At 40.4% G+C, this 18,364-nt stretch overlaps 1 protein-coding gene across 4 annotated transcripts in view; it reads left to right on the forward strand.

Moving 5' to 3' along the window:
* Positions 1-18,364, forward strand: part of EHF (ETS homologous factor) — a 70,639-nt gene that overhangs the window by 27,412 nt on the left and 24,863 nt on the right. For 2 of the 4 annotated variants that reach the window (XM_051967652.1, XM_051967655.1), the window contains exon 2: positions 11,486-11,623. In XM_051967652.1, the coding sequence (XP_051823612.1) occupies positions 11,527-11,623 (97 nt within the window). In that variant the 5' untranslated portion in view covers positions 11,486-11,526. The remainder of the gene's footprint in view (positions 1-11,485; positions 11,624-18,364) is intronic. The other 2 variants (XM_051967653.1, XM_051967654.1) reach the window with 2 other exon arrangements.

Here is an 18,364-nt window from a genome sequence, read left to right on the forward strand (position 1 = left end):
TAAACCAATGGCTAGAGCTCTAGGCTTGGAGTCAGGAAGACCTGAGTTCCAATCCAGTTCAAAAATGTACTAGTTATATGACCCTAGATGCTTTCTCTCTCTCTCTCTTTCTTTCTCATTAAAGCTTTTTATTTTCAAACATGTGCATAGACAATTTTCAACATTCACCCTTGCCAAACCTCATGTTTCAAATTTTTTCTTCCTCCCTTCCCTCCCACCCCTTTCTCTAGATGACAAGTAATTTAATATATATTAAACATGTGCAATTCTTCTATACATATAGCCACAATTATTATGCTACCCAAGAAAAATCAGATCAAAAAGGAAAAAAAATGACAGAAAACAAACAGCTAGCAAACAATAGCAACAAAAGTGTGCTATGTTGTGATACACTGTCAGTTCCCACAGTCCTCTCCCTGGGTGTAGATAGCTCTCTCCATCACAAGATCATTGGAACTAACCTGAATCACCTCATTGTTGAAAAGTGGGCAACCTCTCTTTGCTTCAGTTTGTTCCAACTATAAAATCAAGATACTTATAGCACCTACCTTTCAGTGTTGTGAAGATCAAATGAAATAATATTGGTAAAGTACTTAGCACAGTGGCTGGCACATTTTAAATGCTGTTTAAATGTTAGTCATTATTATCACTATTATTGACACTGAAATAGAAAATTCACACCTGAAACTTAGTCTCTTCTTCCAAGTTCAGTGGAGGAAGCCTCTACCACATCATGTTTTAATGCCGCATTGTTCTTCTGGTCAGATCTTTTGATAAAATGGACTTCAGTTTCCTTTACTATTCAGTGAAAAGGTCTGAAGGTTCCTTTCATGTCTAGATTTCTGGTGAATTTAGAAATTATTTTATAATGCTGTAAAGTTATTCAGTTGTAAAGTATCATTACACCTATAGAGGGGGGATTTTGGCTGGATAGCAGGAACCTTCCCAACTTTGATGGCTCTGCCAGTGTGGAAAGGGCTTCCCAGGTGGATGGTGGGCTTCCATTTGCTAGAGTTCTCTTGGTGATGGTTGGATTTTTGCTTGTGCATCAGAGTTGTGGGAGATTTAGAGCATAATCTTGTCTGAAGACTGGTTGGGTTAGATGCCTTCTAATCCCTTCCAACTCTGCCATTGTCTCATTATAATTACATGAAATGTAATGGTGTGAATGGGGTAAAGATGATCGGTCTATAGTTTGAGCTGTCCCCAAGGCTGGAATAGCTGTCAGTCATAATGGTGGCCATTGAAATACTCAAGAAATTACTCCATCTTTCATCTTTCCCCACAATGCTTTGGGTACTTGTCCTGAAGAAGTCAATAAAAGAACCTAAGTTCTTTTCCAATTAATAAACATTTATTTCTTCCTCCCCTCCAAAAAAAAAAAATTGAATAAAACAAGAAAAACCCTTTAGTTTTTTTTAATCTGTAAAGTGGGGAGAAGGTTGAACTAAATGGCCTCTAAGGTCTGTTTCTAAATCTGTCTCATGATTGTGCGTTTCCTTCATTAGATTTAAAACTCCCCGAGGGCAGAGTATTATTTATTATTATTTTTTTTAATCTCTCCAGCACCAGGCCATGTATTCTATACTTAGTCTGCTTAATTTGCTGAATGAATTAGAAAGATTCCAACTTCTTAGGTGTGGGGGGACCTGTTAGTGAAGGTCCCCAAAGCTCTCTGGGTCTCCCACGTAGCATTCAGTTGGTCCAGATGGGCTAAGGACAGAAGCTCCCATTGGAGTACTCACTTGAGCTGGGCTCTGCTCCCCCCAGTTCGCTCTGCATCGTTAATCACAAAGTCACAGTTCAGCAGTTTCTGCCTTTGTGACTTGAGCTTGCCTCTCTTCTTCACCGAGCAAGACCAGGAGACAACCAGACTGCCCGTGGTGGCCCCCGCCCTGAGACTTGACACACCCTCCCAGTTGTCTGGGCAGAGGTTGGTCCCAGCTTCGCCCCCTCAGTCATGCCAGGGCCTCCTGTTCCTTTCAGCTCCACCCTTTGGGTTTGGGGAGGCCGCCATCTGTGTCCAACCTACCTTTCAATTAAAAAACAATTGATTGAACCTTTGCTCGGCTTCCCCTGTGAGACGTTCTCTGTGAGTTATCCAGGGGTCAGAGAATCCTTGGATCAAAGGCCAAAGGAGCCTCAGTGGTCCTTGAGTCCAGCCCCTCACGGGTCTTGCCCCCCAAAGGATTTCTATTTATCAGCTCAAAAACCAAGGAAAAGGAGGCTAGATTTGGAATCAAACCCGAGTTAAAATCCTGGCTCTTGGTGGCCATTGGGTCCAGCCCCTCATGAGTTCTGTTCTTCATCAGCTCAAAAGCCAAGAGAAAGGAGGCTAGATTTGGAGTTAAAGTTCTGGCTCTTCCCCAACTCTTATGACTTTGAGTTCAGTATTCCCCACTTGAGGGGATCCTTCTGAATTTGTGACCCAAAGATCCCTTGATCCCTCCCTTGCCCTTCTTTTTTTTCCCCTTCTCAACCCAATCATCTTTGGGAGAGCCAACCCTTGGGCCAGAAAGAATAGGTAGTAGCCCAACATAAGAATTCAGGAAGGGGGAGGAGAAAAGAATAAACATTTATTAAGTGCCTACTGTGTGCCAGGTTCTCGGAAGAATCTTGTGCTATTATTATCTTCATCTTTCAGATGAGGAAACTGAGGCAGACTTAAGTGCCTAGAAATTGGATTAATGAGAGAATGATCACTGGGGAAGGAAAGTGGCAAAATTTCACAGGAGTAAGCTTCAAGCTACTGAACAAGCTCCATAGCCTGAAGAATTTGACATTAATTCTGTGAACAAGATGGGAGACATGATTGTTTGCCCGGTCTAAATGGGATGATCTCTAGAGTCACTCCTTGTAGAGCAGGAATGAACTCAGAAGGATCAAGAATGGGAATGACTGTACCTCCTGATTCAAAGAGTATAGCTCTGATTTTGTCACCTGACCCCTTACTCAGTAAACTCCAGATGCATTAAGGGGTCCCCAGCCTTAAACTCTGTTTAATGGTCTTTTTAAAATAATTAATTATTTAAAAAGTTAAATACAAAATAGAAAGAAATGTAGCAGAACATGAGAGGATTCAAAATATGAAACAATAAATTTCCATTTCAAGAAAACCTAGATATTAAATCCTATACATCGCGTTTGGAGCTGTCCATCTTTTCTTTGCTTCCTTTTAGCTTTTCTTTTGTTCTCTTCTGTACCCTTTTGTTTATGATCTTCTTAAACATTACTTCTCTCCACAAACTCTACAGCCTAGTCATACCGCCTATACTTAATGGATAGTGTTGCTCGGTGATGGTAATAATAGCTAACACTTATATAGGAATTTAAGGTTTGTAAAGAGCTTTACAAATATTCTCTCATTTTATCCTCACAGAAGCAATGCTGGGAAGCAGGTGCTGTTAAGAGTCCCATTTTATGGATGGGGAAACTGAGATAAAGATTAAGTGACTTGTTCAGAGACATATAGCTAGTAAGTTTCTGATTTTGAACTTAAGTCTTCCTTACTTCAGGTGCAAGACTACCTGGAGCTTCCTTAATGTTGCTTTTGGAGTCGTGGGTTTTTCTTGGCAAAGATCCTGAAGTGGTGTGCTATTTCCTTGTCCCGTTTGTCCTCATTTTACACACGAGTTTGTTGTTGTTAAGTCATTTTGACTCTTTGTGACCCCATTTGGGTTTTTCTTTCTTTCTTTTTTCTTTCTTTTTTTTTTTTTTAGCTGAGGCAATTGGGGTTAAATGACTTGCCTGGAGTCACACAGCTAGGAAGTGTTAAGTGTCTGAGACCAAATTTGAACTCAGGTCCTCCTGATTTCAGGTTGCTGCTCTATCCACTGCACTACCTAGTTGCCCCCATTTGAGGTTTTCTTGACAAAGGTGCTGGAGTAGTTTGCCATTTTTTCCCCTACCTCTTTTTCTTTGTCTTTCCTTCTTTTTTTGCTGAGGCAATTGGGGTTAAATGACTTGCCCAAGGTCACACAGCTAGGACGTGTTAAGTGTCTGAGACCAGATTTGAACTCCAGTCCTCCTGACTTCAGGGCTGCCTTTCATTTTATAGATAAACAAAAACCCATTAGGTTGACCAAGGTGACATTTAGTAACTATACTTGCTATTCCAGCTCTAGAACCAGAGCTCTTTCCACTGATTTCATTTGAGAATTTGACTGAAATGAGCTATGTGCCTCAATTCCTTTCGTGGTTCTTATTAATTTTACGGATGAGTCTTGTTTTTTGTATCCCAGTTATTTCTGGAAAAGCATACCACCCCTGCCACGTGGAACCCTTCCTTGTAACAGAGCAAGAGCTCAACAGAAATAGAGTGAGTGACTTGATTCAGCAATGCACACGGCATTCTGCCCTAGTCATCCTCCCCTTGTCCACTGAGAGGAGAAAGATAATATTTGATGATGTGTTCTTTGGAATCATTAGTTACCTGGAGGTCATTTTCCTTTGACTGCTTTGTTTAGTTGGTGCTCACAAATGTACTCTGTGACCTGAATGCCTTCCTCCCTCAAAAGCTAAAAATAGAGCTGTGCAGGTGGTGATGGTCAGGCTTGGATCCCCTTGGAGGGTAATGAGGTCTCTGTTAGAGGACTGGGACTTGGTAGATGGAGTGAAGTTCCAGGTGGAGACGAGGGTGAGTGGGAAGAAGTGGCTCGAATCTGGCAATGGTGTTGACGCCAGGGGCCCGTCGTGTTCTGTGGGGGCTCGCCCATCACTGCACAGAATTTCATTTTGTGACAACATCGCTCCCCGAGGGCGCTTTCTCTTGATCCCAGCTAGATTCATTTCCCAAGGCCTGGCCCCTGCTTTTGTAGATGAGGAGGCTGCCACAGAGAGATGATCTGAATTCCCCAAGCGCATGAAAAAGGCTGGGTTGAGAGCCACTTGACAGCCAGGAGAGAGAGCTGAGTCGGTAACTGTCTGCCAGGTGATGGACGCCATGGCGTTCCTGCTTGTCAGCTTAAGGGCAGACTTCTGTCTCCAGAACTGTCAGACTAACAAACTGTCTTCCCTTTGCATTAACAAATCTCTCAGGATTGTGCAACCTGAGTAATCAAGAAGGGCACCGAGTCAAACGCAGTCACTGCCCGTCTTTCCTGCTCCATGAGGGTAGCCGTGGCACATATAACCGAACCCCCACCCCCATTGCTTTCCCTCTCACCTTTGAAGTGGATCCAATGAATTGTTTTAACAGCAGAAGCTTTCCTATTAGCCTAATTAGGATTTTTTTTTTCATGGCTCAACATGAATGATTTAATTTTGCATTCCTGGATCAGACACCAACTGAGCACTAAGGAAAGATGGTCAGTATGGGAAGGGAAGAAAGGGAAACTGTTGGAGAATTAAGAAACTCTATCAGCCAGTTTTGGGTAAGTTAGTGTGACTCAGGATACCCATGGTCTTGACCTATTCAGCCCAAGCAGGGGACCCCTCCAAGGGCAGTGTGGCCTTGGAGTCAGTAGGGTCAAATCTTCACAAAACAATAATAAAATAAATAATAATAATAATAACCAAAAGGCATTAAATGTCTACTCTGGGTAAAGTACTGTAGTAGACTCTGGAAATATCAATACCAAAAATGAAATGAATCTTAATTGGATTAGTAAAGTTGATAACAGAGGAAGAATAACGAATCCATAGGAAGAAGCTGTGGATTCCAATTCTGATTCCAACATATATAATGTGAGGGACCCTAGGCAAGTGACTTGACCTCAGCCTTAGTTTCCTGTTCTGTAAAATGGAATTGGACTAGATGGTCTCTGAGGTACTTTAGAACCCTATATCTATGCCTTTTACATTTTTTTATCTATACCTTTTAAGAAGGAAGGACATTTGCCAGAATGATCTCCCCAGAAAAGGAAGCCATATACATCAAACCACTACAAATGCCATTTGGTCCATAGAAGTAAGAGCAGGTGGTTTTAAGATAGGGGCAGGAACTGGGGTTCACTAGTATAGACAATTTCCAGGTAAGGAAGCTCCCATTACCAAAGTAGTTTGCTACTATCTGCAAATTACAGTTGAGGAAACTGAGACCAACAAATTACATAACCAGCTGAATCATATAACTAGTATTTGAGGTTGTATATAAACTCAAATTTTCTTAATTCCAAATCCAGTGTTGTATGCACTGAGCTGCTGAAGGAAGGGCAGAAATTGAATCCAGCTCTTTCTGCCTATGAGACTAGCTCTCTAGTCTGGGAAATGAAAAAGTCCTATCCCTTTCACAGCAGCATTCTCCCTCCTAGGAGCCCTGTGACTGCTCTCCTAGGGATGGTTACTCAACAGACCCCAGCAGTTCTACAATCAGCTCCTCATGTGGGCTCAAATGAACTCTGACTAATCAGGGGTTGTCCTATAAACTCTTTTACAAGTAGGAACCATTTTATATACCCTTTAAATGAGCAGCTCACTACCTTAACAGCTTTCTCTTAAAAGGACACACATTTCTTTTTGTGGTGGGTAAGAATTGGAAATCAAAGGGATGCCCATCAATTGGGGAATGGCTAAACAAGCTGTGGGATATGATCGTAATGGGATATGATTGTGCTGTAGAATTGTAGAAATTGTAGAAAATGGTGGAAATGACAAGCAGGATGATTTCAGAAAAATTTAGGCAGAGGTACAGGAAATGATGCAGAATGGAAGCGAACAGAACCAGGACAACATTGTACATGGTCACAGCAATAATTTGTAACGAAGAATTGTGAGTGACTTGGCTATTCTCAGTAATATAAGGATTAATAATGAAGAATACTATTTACCTCTGGACAAAGAACTGAACAGAGACTGAAGCATGCTACTTTTTACTTTCTTACATTTCTGTGTTTTTATTTGAGTCTTCTTGTACAAAATGACTAATATGGAAATGTTTTTATATAATTGCAAAAAAAAAAGGGGGGGGAGGGGCACACTGTGGTTGAACCATAATGATACCTGTTACAAGTCCATGACCTAGCTGCTGGACTATGAGAGGAGGGCGTCTGAGATTGAATAATAACCTACATTGACAGGTCTTTCACATCAGTCCCTTATTGGACTTAAGTCTGGAATGGATCTGAGGAATAGAGTTGGGAAGTGTCTCAGAGGCCACTTTATCCAACCTTCCCATTTTATAGATGGAGAAACTGAGGCTCAAGATCACAAAAGCTAGTAGGTGGCAGAATTGGGATTTAAACCCACATCCACAGAGTGCTCTTTCCACATCCAAGGCTTATGTGGCCTAATCATTAAGGCCCTAGACCAGTGGTCCTCAAAGTATAGTCCAAAGAATTGTTGGGGTCTCTGAAACCCTTTCAGAGAGTCTACAGATTCAAAATTATTTTTTATTTCTAATATAGTAAATAGTTATAAATATAACCCATGTGAACAAAAACTCTTTGAACAGATCCTTGATAGTTTTTTAACAACATGAAGATACTGAGAACAAAAGTTTGAGAACCACTGCCTTAGACCTCCCCAGGCCCCATGGCTCCAATTATATTGTTGCTTCTACTAAAACCAAGGAAGCAAAGATGTTGGAGATTTGGCGACTAGGGATTGGAGGAGAGATTTGGGGAGTAGTAATGTGCATCTTAATGGTGACTTTCCCCGCCGAATCCTGCCCTTTATTTTAGTCCAACTTCTAGCTTTAATCAACTCAAAACAACCCTAATTCCATAAACCCGATGACCTTTTTTTCTATCCTTATCCTCCTGGAAAATTAGGTTAAAACCCAATTTTATCATAGATTTCTCCTAAATCTCTCTTGTCTGTACTTAACCCCATGTGTATGTTTTGTCTCCCTGGATAAAAATGGAAGCTTCTGGAGACCACTCAACCAATCTACAAGTATTTACTAAGGGCTTACTCTATGCAGCTGTGCTAAGCTTTGGTGATCTAAAGAAAGCCCGAAAAAGAAAGTCTCATCTCTCAAGGAAGGGAACAAACATTCATTAAGAACCTGCTCTAGGCCAAACACTGCTAGTATTACTCTCATGACAATCCTGGCAAGTAAATGCTACAATGATCTCCATTTTACAGTTGAGAAAAATGAAACAGCTAGTATCTCAGACTGGATTTGAACTCAGGTCTTTTTTGTTTTTTCTGGTTCCTAATCTAATTCTTTTTTTTTTTTTTAATAATTATAACTTTTTATTGACAGAACCCATGCCTGGGTAATTTTTTACAGCATTATCCCTTGCACTCACTTGTTCCGACTTTTCCCTTCTCTCCCTCCACCCCCTCCCCCAGATGGCAAGCAGTCCTTTACATGTTAAATAGGTTACAGTACATCCTAGATACAATATATGTTTGCAGAACTGAACAGTTCTCTTGTTGCTCAGGAAGAGTTGGATTCAGAAGGTAGAAATAACCCAGGAAGAAAAAAAAAATGCAAAAGGTTTACACTCATTTCCCATTTGAACTCGGGTCTTCTTGACCTCAGCTCCAGAGCTTTATGCTAGAAGTCACCCCATAACTCCCAAGAAGAGAGGGATGCTTCCCTTTATTTTTCTCTCTGGCTCGTAGTGGATGCTTGTTGACTGATCTCAGCAAAGCGACGTGGAAAAGATGTGGATGCTAGGCTGGGTACACTGGTCTTAACTTTTTGTTTTGATCACTCCTGTCAGAATTTTTTTCCTGGTTGAGTATGTTAGGGGGAGATGTTCCCAATGACACCTGTGTCGTTTCTGAAGTTGGGATTAAGTTATAAAGGCCCAGGTGGGTTGATGTCTAACTCAAAAGGGGGAAGACTGGGAACTTGCCAAGCTATAGAAAAAGGATCGGGTAAGTATTGGGTTGTAATGGTGGGTGTGGTGTTTAGGAGACAAACCCCATGATTAGCCATGGCTGGGAGGATGGGATTTAATCCATTTTACAGCCCTTCCTCCCCTTGGTCACACCCCCCTTGGGGTCCAACAACTGTGCTAGACAAGAATGCTAAATCAAATGGAATGGAAACTTAGATGGCCAGACGGGTGCAAAGAATAGAAAATGGTTGAGGTCTACTTGACTAAGATTTCAAGGGAGTTATCTTGAACTCTTTTCTGGGTCTCATTTCCTTCTTTACAAAATGAAAGGGGGGTTGTTTGGGTGCCTTGAGGAATCTAAATCTGAGCCTGTGACCTCCTGTTCTAGAGTGCTTGGGGCCAGGAGGAATTTAGGAGGAGTCTGGCCGGGAAGCTGCTGAGCTCAGCTACCTGGGAAATGCAAATGGAGGCCTTATCTCTCTCTCCCTTTCCCACCCTCCTGCCCGGGAGACCGCCTGGTCACCCACTTGCTTTTACCTGCCTGCTTCTTTCGGTGCTCCGTGGAACCTGCCACTTTAAACAACCCCAGCTGGCTAAACAGGATGGAAGAATTTAGTGGAAACCCCGAGCTGGTCCTCCTCTGTCTCCCCCCACTCCCTCCACCCCAGTCTTCCATGAAGTGGAAACCCGCCTAGCCCATCCTTCTGTGCAAACCGGTTGGGCTGTGATCTTCAGACCTTCAAATGTTAAACAGTAACTTTCCTGACTATGTCGGTGGTAGGGCCAACATGGGCCCTCTTGGAGCCCAGGCCTTGGGTAAACAGACTGCCAGGGACAGAGATTCTCTCCTCCACACCTCTTCCTGCCCTTCTCGCCCTCCGCTGCTGAGAAGGCAGGACAGCTCAGGAGGAGTTATTTTCTTCTCAAATAATAACTTCAAGGCAAAAAAGAGCTTTGGGATGATAGTTTTAAGTTCTTAACTTTATAAGTACGGAAAATGGGCCCCACAGTGAGAAAATGACAAAAAAGAGCTTTAGGATGATAGTTTTAAGTTCCTAATTTTACAAGGAAAATGGGCCCCACAGTGAAAAAGTGGCGAAAAAGAGCTTTAGGATGATAGTCTAAGTTCCTAATTTTACAAGTAAGGAAAATGGGACCCACAGTGAAAAAGTGGTGAAAAGGAGCTTTAGGATGATAGTCTAAGTTCCTAATTTTACAAGTAAGGAAAATGGGACCCACAGTGAGAAAGTGGCAAAATAAAAAAGAGCTTTGGGATAATAGTTTTACGTTCCTAATTTTACAATTAAGAAAAATGGGCCCCCCAGTGAGAAAGTGGTTGATCCAAAGTCATGCAGGAAGACTCAAAGGATGATAGATTTAGAGTGGGATTGCACTGTCTTAGAAGATCATTTAGTTCATCTCTATTCCTTTTTATTTTTTCAGATGAGGAAACTGAGTCAGAGGCAGAGAATTTAAACCTGGTATTAGAACTCAGATTTCTGACTCCCAGGCCAGGCTTTTTCCAACTAGACTTTCCTGAAAGTGTGGGGATCACCATATGCCCCCATTCTATCATCCTCTATTGATGGCAATTAAAATCAATTAAATATAAATTAAAGTAAAGTAAAACAAAATTCCAGGATCCACTGGAAGGGACTCAGAGGCAGTCTCGTCCCCCGGGTTTTACAAACAACATGGATGCTCAGACTTGAAAGTTAGTTGAATGTCCTCCTTTTGCTGAGAGGACATGGAGACTTGAGAGATAAGGTGACTTACCCAGTCTTAGCTTTTTAACTGGCAAAACCTACATTTGAATCCAGATGTTCTGACTCCAAGGGGCAACTAGTTGCAAGAGCACCAGGCCTGCAGGGAAGAAGACTCATTTTCCCAAGTTCAAATGCAGCTGGATGACCCTGGGCAAGTTACTTCACTCTGTTTGCCTTGGTTTCCTTATCTGTAAAATGAACTGGAAAAGGAAATGGCAAACCACTCCAATATCTTTGCCAAGAAAACTCCAAATGGGGTCACAAAGAGTTGGGCATGACTGAAAGGACTTGTTCCTTCCCTCTAAGGATGATCTACTTCATTTCCCAAGACCGTTTCATTGTCATCTCTTAGTGCACTAAGGAGGAAAGAAGGGCCATTTAGCATCTGTGTTTGGGGGCTGGAGATTTTCAGGAGGTGGGCTGAGTTTCTAAGCAGCAAAGTGCCCCAAGAAGGAACAGATCCCAGTGGCTGGGGAGTCCAGGCAAGGCTCCACTCCATGAGCCAGGCCCTTGACCCATCCCTGTGCCGTTCTGGAGGGGGGCTGGCTGTGCGGGGGATGCATTTATACAGGTGCTCCAGGACTCCTGAATAGAACAAGTTAAGTGGGAATATCCCTAAAAATACCCATGTCTTTGACGGCAAGGTTTAATTGATTGGAATTCTGCTTTAAGAAAAAAAAAAAATCCTCTTTGGTGTTTTCACTTTTGTCAGCTTGGAGACTGGCCAGCATCTCCTGGTGAGAGGTATTGCCCTTCATTCTGCCTCATTCCCGATCAGAGATTATTCATTTATGAATAGGTGGCTGTAAAAACTTGTCTCATACATATGAATATTGGACATGGAAATTTTAATTGCGCGAGAGTTCTGCCTTTCCCATCAAGGGCTGCGGCAACATGTTTCTGGGGCTGGTGCTGAGGAACTGACTTTTTTTTTTCTCTTCTTCTTTGAATTTTACTGCTGGCGCTTTCCAAATGGCATTTGTCAAGAAGGCATTAACTGAGCGGACTGTTGGATCCCCTTTCAGATCATGATTTTGGAAGGAAGTGGTGTGATGAATCTCAATCCCAGCAACCATCTTCTCCACCAACAGCCGGCCTGGACAGACAGTTACCCCACGTGCAACGGTAGGAGGGCCTTGGCTCTGGGTGGGGTTAAGTGCCTGGTACTATTTCCCCCCATACTCATACGAGTCCATTCTTCTTCACTTTAGGTGAAAAAAAACAGCAACTTTTAGGTCAGGATAGGAAAATAGAACTTTCCTAAGGAGGAATTTCTTGGTGGAATGATAGCCTTTTCCCAGTTGGTTCCATTTAGTGATTTTTTCCCCCCATTTCCTTCTCATTCTGAAGGAAGGATGGTGACCAAGTGGGATCTGTTGAGTGAGAGGATAGGGGGACATGTACCTGAAGGGGGAGGTTTTTATTTCAAGTTTCTTTTTCAGGACAGAGTAGAGGGTGGCGATGGAGGATAATTTAATAATTCTTCCTAAGAATGTATTTAATCCTTTACTAAATCAAGAGAAAGTAAAATAGGATAGTAAGTATTCATTCAGCTCATATATATCACTTTATAGGGGATGAGGGGAGAAAACTAGGAATTCTTGTTGGGAATTTGACCCCCTAAGCTTATTTCTCTACCTTATTGATTTCTTTTTTTCTTTCTTTCCTTTTTATTTGTTTGTTTTTGCTGAGGCAATTGGGGATAAGTGACTTGTTCAGGCTCACACAGTCAGGAAGTGTTAATCTGGTCTGAGAACAGATTTGAACTCAGGTCCTCCTGAGTTCAGTGCTGATACTCTATCCACTGTACCACTTAGCTGCCCCCTTTATTTCTTTTAAAAAATAATCATAGTGTTTAGAACAAAAAGAACCATAGAGATCATCATTTCCACCCCATTTTTATAAATTAAGGAAAAGAGTCTCAGAGAGGTTAAATTTGCTCAATGTTGTAACAAATAGTGGAGTTATAATTCATGGGATAAGAGGGTTAGATTAATTGACCTTAACAGTACCTTTTTTGGGGCAGCTAATTGGTGCAGTAGATAGAGCACCAGTCCTAAAGTCAGGAGGATCTGAGTTCAAATCTGATCTCAGACACTTAACACTTCCTGGCTGTGTCACCCTGGGCAAGTCGCTTAACCCCAATTGCCTCTGGGAGAAAAAATAGTACCTTTATTTTTATTTTATCTTTGAGTAAACTGAGGTCAATAGAAGTTAAATGTTTTCTTTAAGGTTACATGTGTGGCACTTAGCAGAATGAGATGTTGAATTCAGCTCTCTGAATTTCCATGTCACCATAACTGGGTGGGCTTTTGTACTGGCTTCCTGGCTTGGGGTATGCATCTTCTCCACAGTGCCCACTGTGCCTTCTAGTGTACTTACATCCCATCTCTGGAATCACGGCTTTTTGGTTATATACATTACAGTTTTTCCCATTCCTCCATTTCCATGGTCCTGCCACCATGGTGCATCTTTCCAAACCAGTGTCCCTTGTTGGGTAGGGTTAAGGACCATATAGTCCCCTCTTTTAGCACAATTGAACCCTCCCCAGATGAAGCTACTATTCTTTTGATTCTCAAACCAATATTCTTTCTATCACTGAGACTTGAACAAATTTGATAATGAATTTGAATTCAAATGATCTCAAGTCCTAAATATGTCTGCGTATTTTTCAAATGGGGGAGAAGGTGTAGTCAAGTCTTTAAAATACCGGGTCACAACTTGAGACTTCTTTTTTTCCCCTCAAATTTGAGACTTATAATCGTGGTCCCGTCCAAGAGTTCCTGATATTTCAGAAAAAGACTTTTCTTTTGTTACACAAGAAATAAAACCATCTCAGGCTGAGAAAGGAGAGAGCAGTGTGATGATTATATGAGGGCTGTATTTTTTCATGTCCACAATACAACATAAAAAGATTCAAAATATGTAATGATGAATTTCCATTTCAAGAATTCCTATACAGTAAGCAAAGACATATGCAGAACTGTTCATCTTTTCTTCCCTTTCTTGTAGATGGCCCTCTTCTTTTCAGTCACCCCCAAATGTGAGAAATTCTGGGGGAAATGACTTTGTCCCCTTTAAACTCAATTATGGCTATTTGGGGAATGGGGGTGGGAGATCATGGCAGCTTTTCAAAATTCCCCTAGGAGTGCGGCACAGTAGAATGTGAATCCCACCCCTACGGTTCACAGGAGAACAGCAGGGTTTTCCCCAACTTCATTTATGAAATGAGAAAGTTGAACTTATGTATCTATTATGACTCCTTCTAGATCCAAATTCTATGAATACAACAAGAGGAATAAATAGGGCAGAAAAAGAAGTTAAGGGCTCAATCATTAGTGAATTTCTATAGCTTCCTCTCTATTGAGGACCTCCATGCAATTCATTTCCATTCAATCCAGTTGACTTCAGTTAATCAGGAAGCATTTATGTACTGTTCTGGGTTCCGTGCTTACATACAAAGTAACACAAGAACACCTCCCCTGTCCTCAAGGAGTGTACGTTCTAACAGAGAGGACCCATGTAAATAATCAGGGACGAGCAAGAGAGGTGCAAAGTAGCTGGAAGATAGTCTCCGGGAAGGGCTCTGGCTTCTTGAGCTCAGGAAACATTTATTTATCTTTTAAGGATTTTTTTTCTTTTTTTATCCACTTAATAGTGTGTATGTGTATGTATATATACATATATACACACATATATAATACATTATATGTGTGTGTGTGTGTATATATATATATATATACACAGTACATATATGTGTGTGTATATATATAGTACATTATATATATAGTACATTTTATATATGTGTGTGTATATATAGTACATTTTATATATGTGTGTATATATACAGTACATTATATATAGTACATTTTATATCTGTGTGTGTGTATATATATATATAGTACATTTTATATGTGTGTGTGTATAGTATATTATATATACAGTACATTTTATATATGTGTGTATATATACAGCACATTATATGTAGTACTTTTATATGTGTGTATATATATAGTACATTTTATACATGTGTGTATATATAGTACATTATATATATATAGTACATTTTATATATGTGTGTATATATAGTACATTATATATATAGTACATTTTATATGTGTGTGTATATAGTATATTATATATGCAGTACATTTTATAAATGTGTGTATATATAGTACATTTTATATATGTGTGTGTGTATATATATAGTACATTATATATATATATAGTACATTTTATATGTGTGTGTGTATATATACAGTACATTATATATAGTACATTTTATATATGTGTGTATGTATATAGTACATTATATATATAGCACATTTTATATGTGTGTGTGTATATATAGTACATTTTATATGTATGTGTGTATATATATAGTACATTTTATATATATAGTACATTTTATATGTGTATGTATAGATATAATACATTATATATATAGTACATTTTTTATATGTGTATATAGATATAATACATTATATATATATATACAGTACATTTTATATATGTGTGTGTATATATATAGTACATTATATATATGTGTGTGTATATATATATATAGTACATTTTATATATATATATATATTTCCAATTACATGTAAAGATAGTTTTCAGCATTCACTTTTATAAGTTCAGGAAACATTTATTAAAAGTTCACAACGTGCCAGGTACTGTTCTAGACTCCTGAGACACAGTCCCTCCCCTCGAGTTTACATTTCCCTGAAAATGTTTGTTGTTCCTCAGTGTCTGAGGCCCCAAGGACACCAGGGATGTCCTTGGTGAGAACCAAGATTACTGCAGTATTGCTTCCTTGCTCCAACAAGGCTGGATGGTGTCCATGTCTCAGATAATTTCTGCAGAGACACAAAGGAATGAGCAACTGCATGCAGTTCTCTTGGTTCTCCCCAATAATCAGTGAGCAGGATTTTCTTTGGGGAATCTAAAGAAATTGTCTGGCTATCCCAAGTCAATGTAAAAATATTGCTAGCTAACATTTATGGAGCATTTACTAGTGCTAAGCACTTTACATGTATTATTTCATTTGATTCCATAACAACTCTGGGAAGTAGATGCTCATCTCTGGAGCAGCTTATTATCCCCAAGTTTCAGTTGAGGAAATGGAGGCAGACAGGTTAAAAGTGACTTTTAGCTAATAAGTATCTTAGGCTGGATTTGAACTCCGTGCGTCCAGGTCTGGTGCTCTAACCCTGGCTGCCTCTAGGACTAGGGATTAATTAGACTTTTAGTTTCATTGGTATGGAAACTTCCCCAATGAGGAAACTTCTCCAACCAATACAGGTCAATAAGTAACTTCTGCAACCTATAATCCTAAGAGGTTAGCTCAGACATTAAACATGACTAAGGTCATACAACTGAGTATATCAGATTTAAAGCTGAAAGAAACCTTAGAGGCTGCAGAGTCTCAGTTTTTCATCTTCCAAATGGGGAAACTGAGGAGCAAAAAAATTAAAGTTAAGGGGCTTACCTACCTAGTAAATGCCAAAGGCAGACTTGAATTGAGCCCTTCCTATTGTCAAGTTCATTACTCTTTCTACTACACCTTTATTTCATTTTAAAATTTCATTTCAAATTTAAAATATCATTATTTTTAAAATAAAAGCTAAAATGGAAAACCATTTTTGGAGGTACACCAAGAAGTAGGATTCGTTCTCAGAAGCCATGTTTACATGACCCTAGTTAGCTGGGTAAAAACTCAGTCTGAAATGAGGTCCATTATCTGGGAGCTGGGACAGTTCCAGAGTCTTCTCAATAGCCGAGTATCTGAGTAGTTTTTCGCACTTCCTTGTGTGGTATCATGCCCTTTTCAGCTGGCATTCAGGACTGCTTCCCTTCACAAACTGGCCCGCCAGGGGTTCCCTGCACACATTCCTCTTCCTGCCTTTGCAGAGTCTGTCCCCCATGTCTGGAATGTTCCCCCTCCTGATCTCTGCCCCTTAGCATCCCTGGCTCCCAGCGTGGAACAGATCAGGTGTGTGCCCAGTTTTCTCCCCTGCCCCCTCCCCATTGTTAATGTTCTCTCTTTCATGAAATTACTTTGCATTTACTTAATTAAGCATGTTGTTTTCCATTAGCAGAAGGCAAAGGCTGTTCTGTCTTTTGTCTTTGGGTATCTAACACCGAGCACAGTGTCTGACTCATGTTTGTTGAACTGAATTTTGGTAACTGGATCCATTTTAAAAACAAGTTAATTGGAGCTGATTTCACTTTGGAAGGGAAGAGGGGCTTTGAGATTGAGTGGAATTCCCATCATCATGATGCCCATTTTTGGTATCCAGCCTCTTATTCCCCGAATCAGTCTGATAGCCATCCTTCCAAGGTTACTGAGATCAAAGCAATGGAATTGAAATCAATCAATCAACTATTTCAGCATTTGTTCTGTGTCATGTTCTGAGGGATGTGGAGATGAACATGGAACCCCAAAGACATTCTCGTTGGCTGTTGCTTGGGGACCTCCAGAACTATGTCACTGATATTGCTGGAAATAACATGATCTAAATCCTCATGTTTCAGAATCCCAGACAGAAGAGCTGGATGAGACCCTCAAGATCTTGGGCAGCTATTCAACATCCTGCCCATGATACTACTAATCTTGTCTTCTGCTTTGGGATGAGTGGGAAAATACTAGGACTTGCTCCCAATGTAATTTTCTTTCTCAGTCCCTGGGGTTGATTGTTTAGATTTCCTCCTCCGTATTTTGGGGGTGCAAATGGACTTCCTTAATCTGTACATAAGAGACAATCATCCATTGGCAATTATGAGAAGAGCTGAATTTTCTAATCCAGTTTAATATCATTAGAGAGATATCTTCATTCTTTTCCCCAACAAAGTAGTCCCAATGCACGAAGAGAAGGGTGTTTGTAGATGGACTCATTATCAGGAATGAGACATGCCTGGAATAGATTGAGGTCAGAGAGGGCTCAGCATATACTTTATTCAGTCATTTTCAGCTGTTTTCGACTCTCCGTGACCTCGTTTGGGATTTTCTTGGCAAAAACATTGGAATGGTTCTCCATTTCCTTCTCCAGCTCATGAGAAGACAGAGACAAACAGAATAAGTGACTTGTTTAGGTTCACACAACCAATAAATTTCAGAAAGTAAACTTGAACTCAGGTTTTTCAGACTCCAAACCCAGAGCTCTCTCCACTGAGCCACCTCACCATATAATCACTAAATTCATTTGACCCAGCCAGTTTTCTTATGGAGAGAAAGTTGGTTTTTCCCTCCATGAAATTATGTGAATTAGGTCTCTGGTAAACAAATATGACGTAGGATCATCCAAGGGAAAAGGAGCATCCATAACCAGGTACGTTTAGACATGACTTTACAACCCCAATGGATGTCCTGCTCTACCTTCTCTGGTTTTGGAAGGAGCCCCGGAATCTCAAGCTAGGTGAGAGTTAATTAATCACATACCACATGAAGGGCTGGAAATACCAAAAACTCAGGAAGATTACATTCTCTCGGAGTATTCACTTATACATATATGAATGAATACAATTATGATGAATGTTTTACATATGGATTCATGTTCTGATTTTGACATGTACTGGCTGGGTGATCATGAAGAAGTCTCTTAATATTCTAGTGCTCATCCAAGTTCTTTAAGTCTATCAAGGTTTAGAACATGTCAACCTGCTTTGGGGGAGGATATTCCTTCATCCAGAATTTCCCTTTAAAGTCATATCTTATTGTTATCCCTATTCCTATCTCTTAGAGAAGGAAATGGCAAACTACTCCAGCACTTTTGCCAAAAAAAATCCCCTTAATAGAAATCCCCTATTTCTATACTTAATCCTCTATTTCTTCTTCTTCTTCTTCTTCTTCTTCTTCTTCTTCTT

The sequence above is a fragment of the Antechinus flavipes genome, chromosome 6 (assembly GCF_016432865.1).
Source record: "Antechinus flavipes isolate AdamAnt ecotype Samford, QLD, Australia chromosome 6, AdamAnt_v2, whole genome shotgun sequence".
In the NCBI taxonomy this organism is placed as follows: Eukaryota; Metazoa; Chordata; class Mammalia; order Dasyuromorphia; family Dasyuridae; genus Antechinus; species Antechinus flavipes.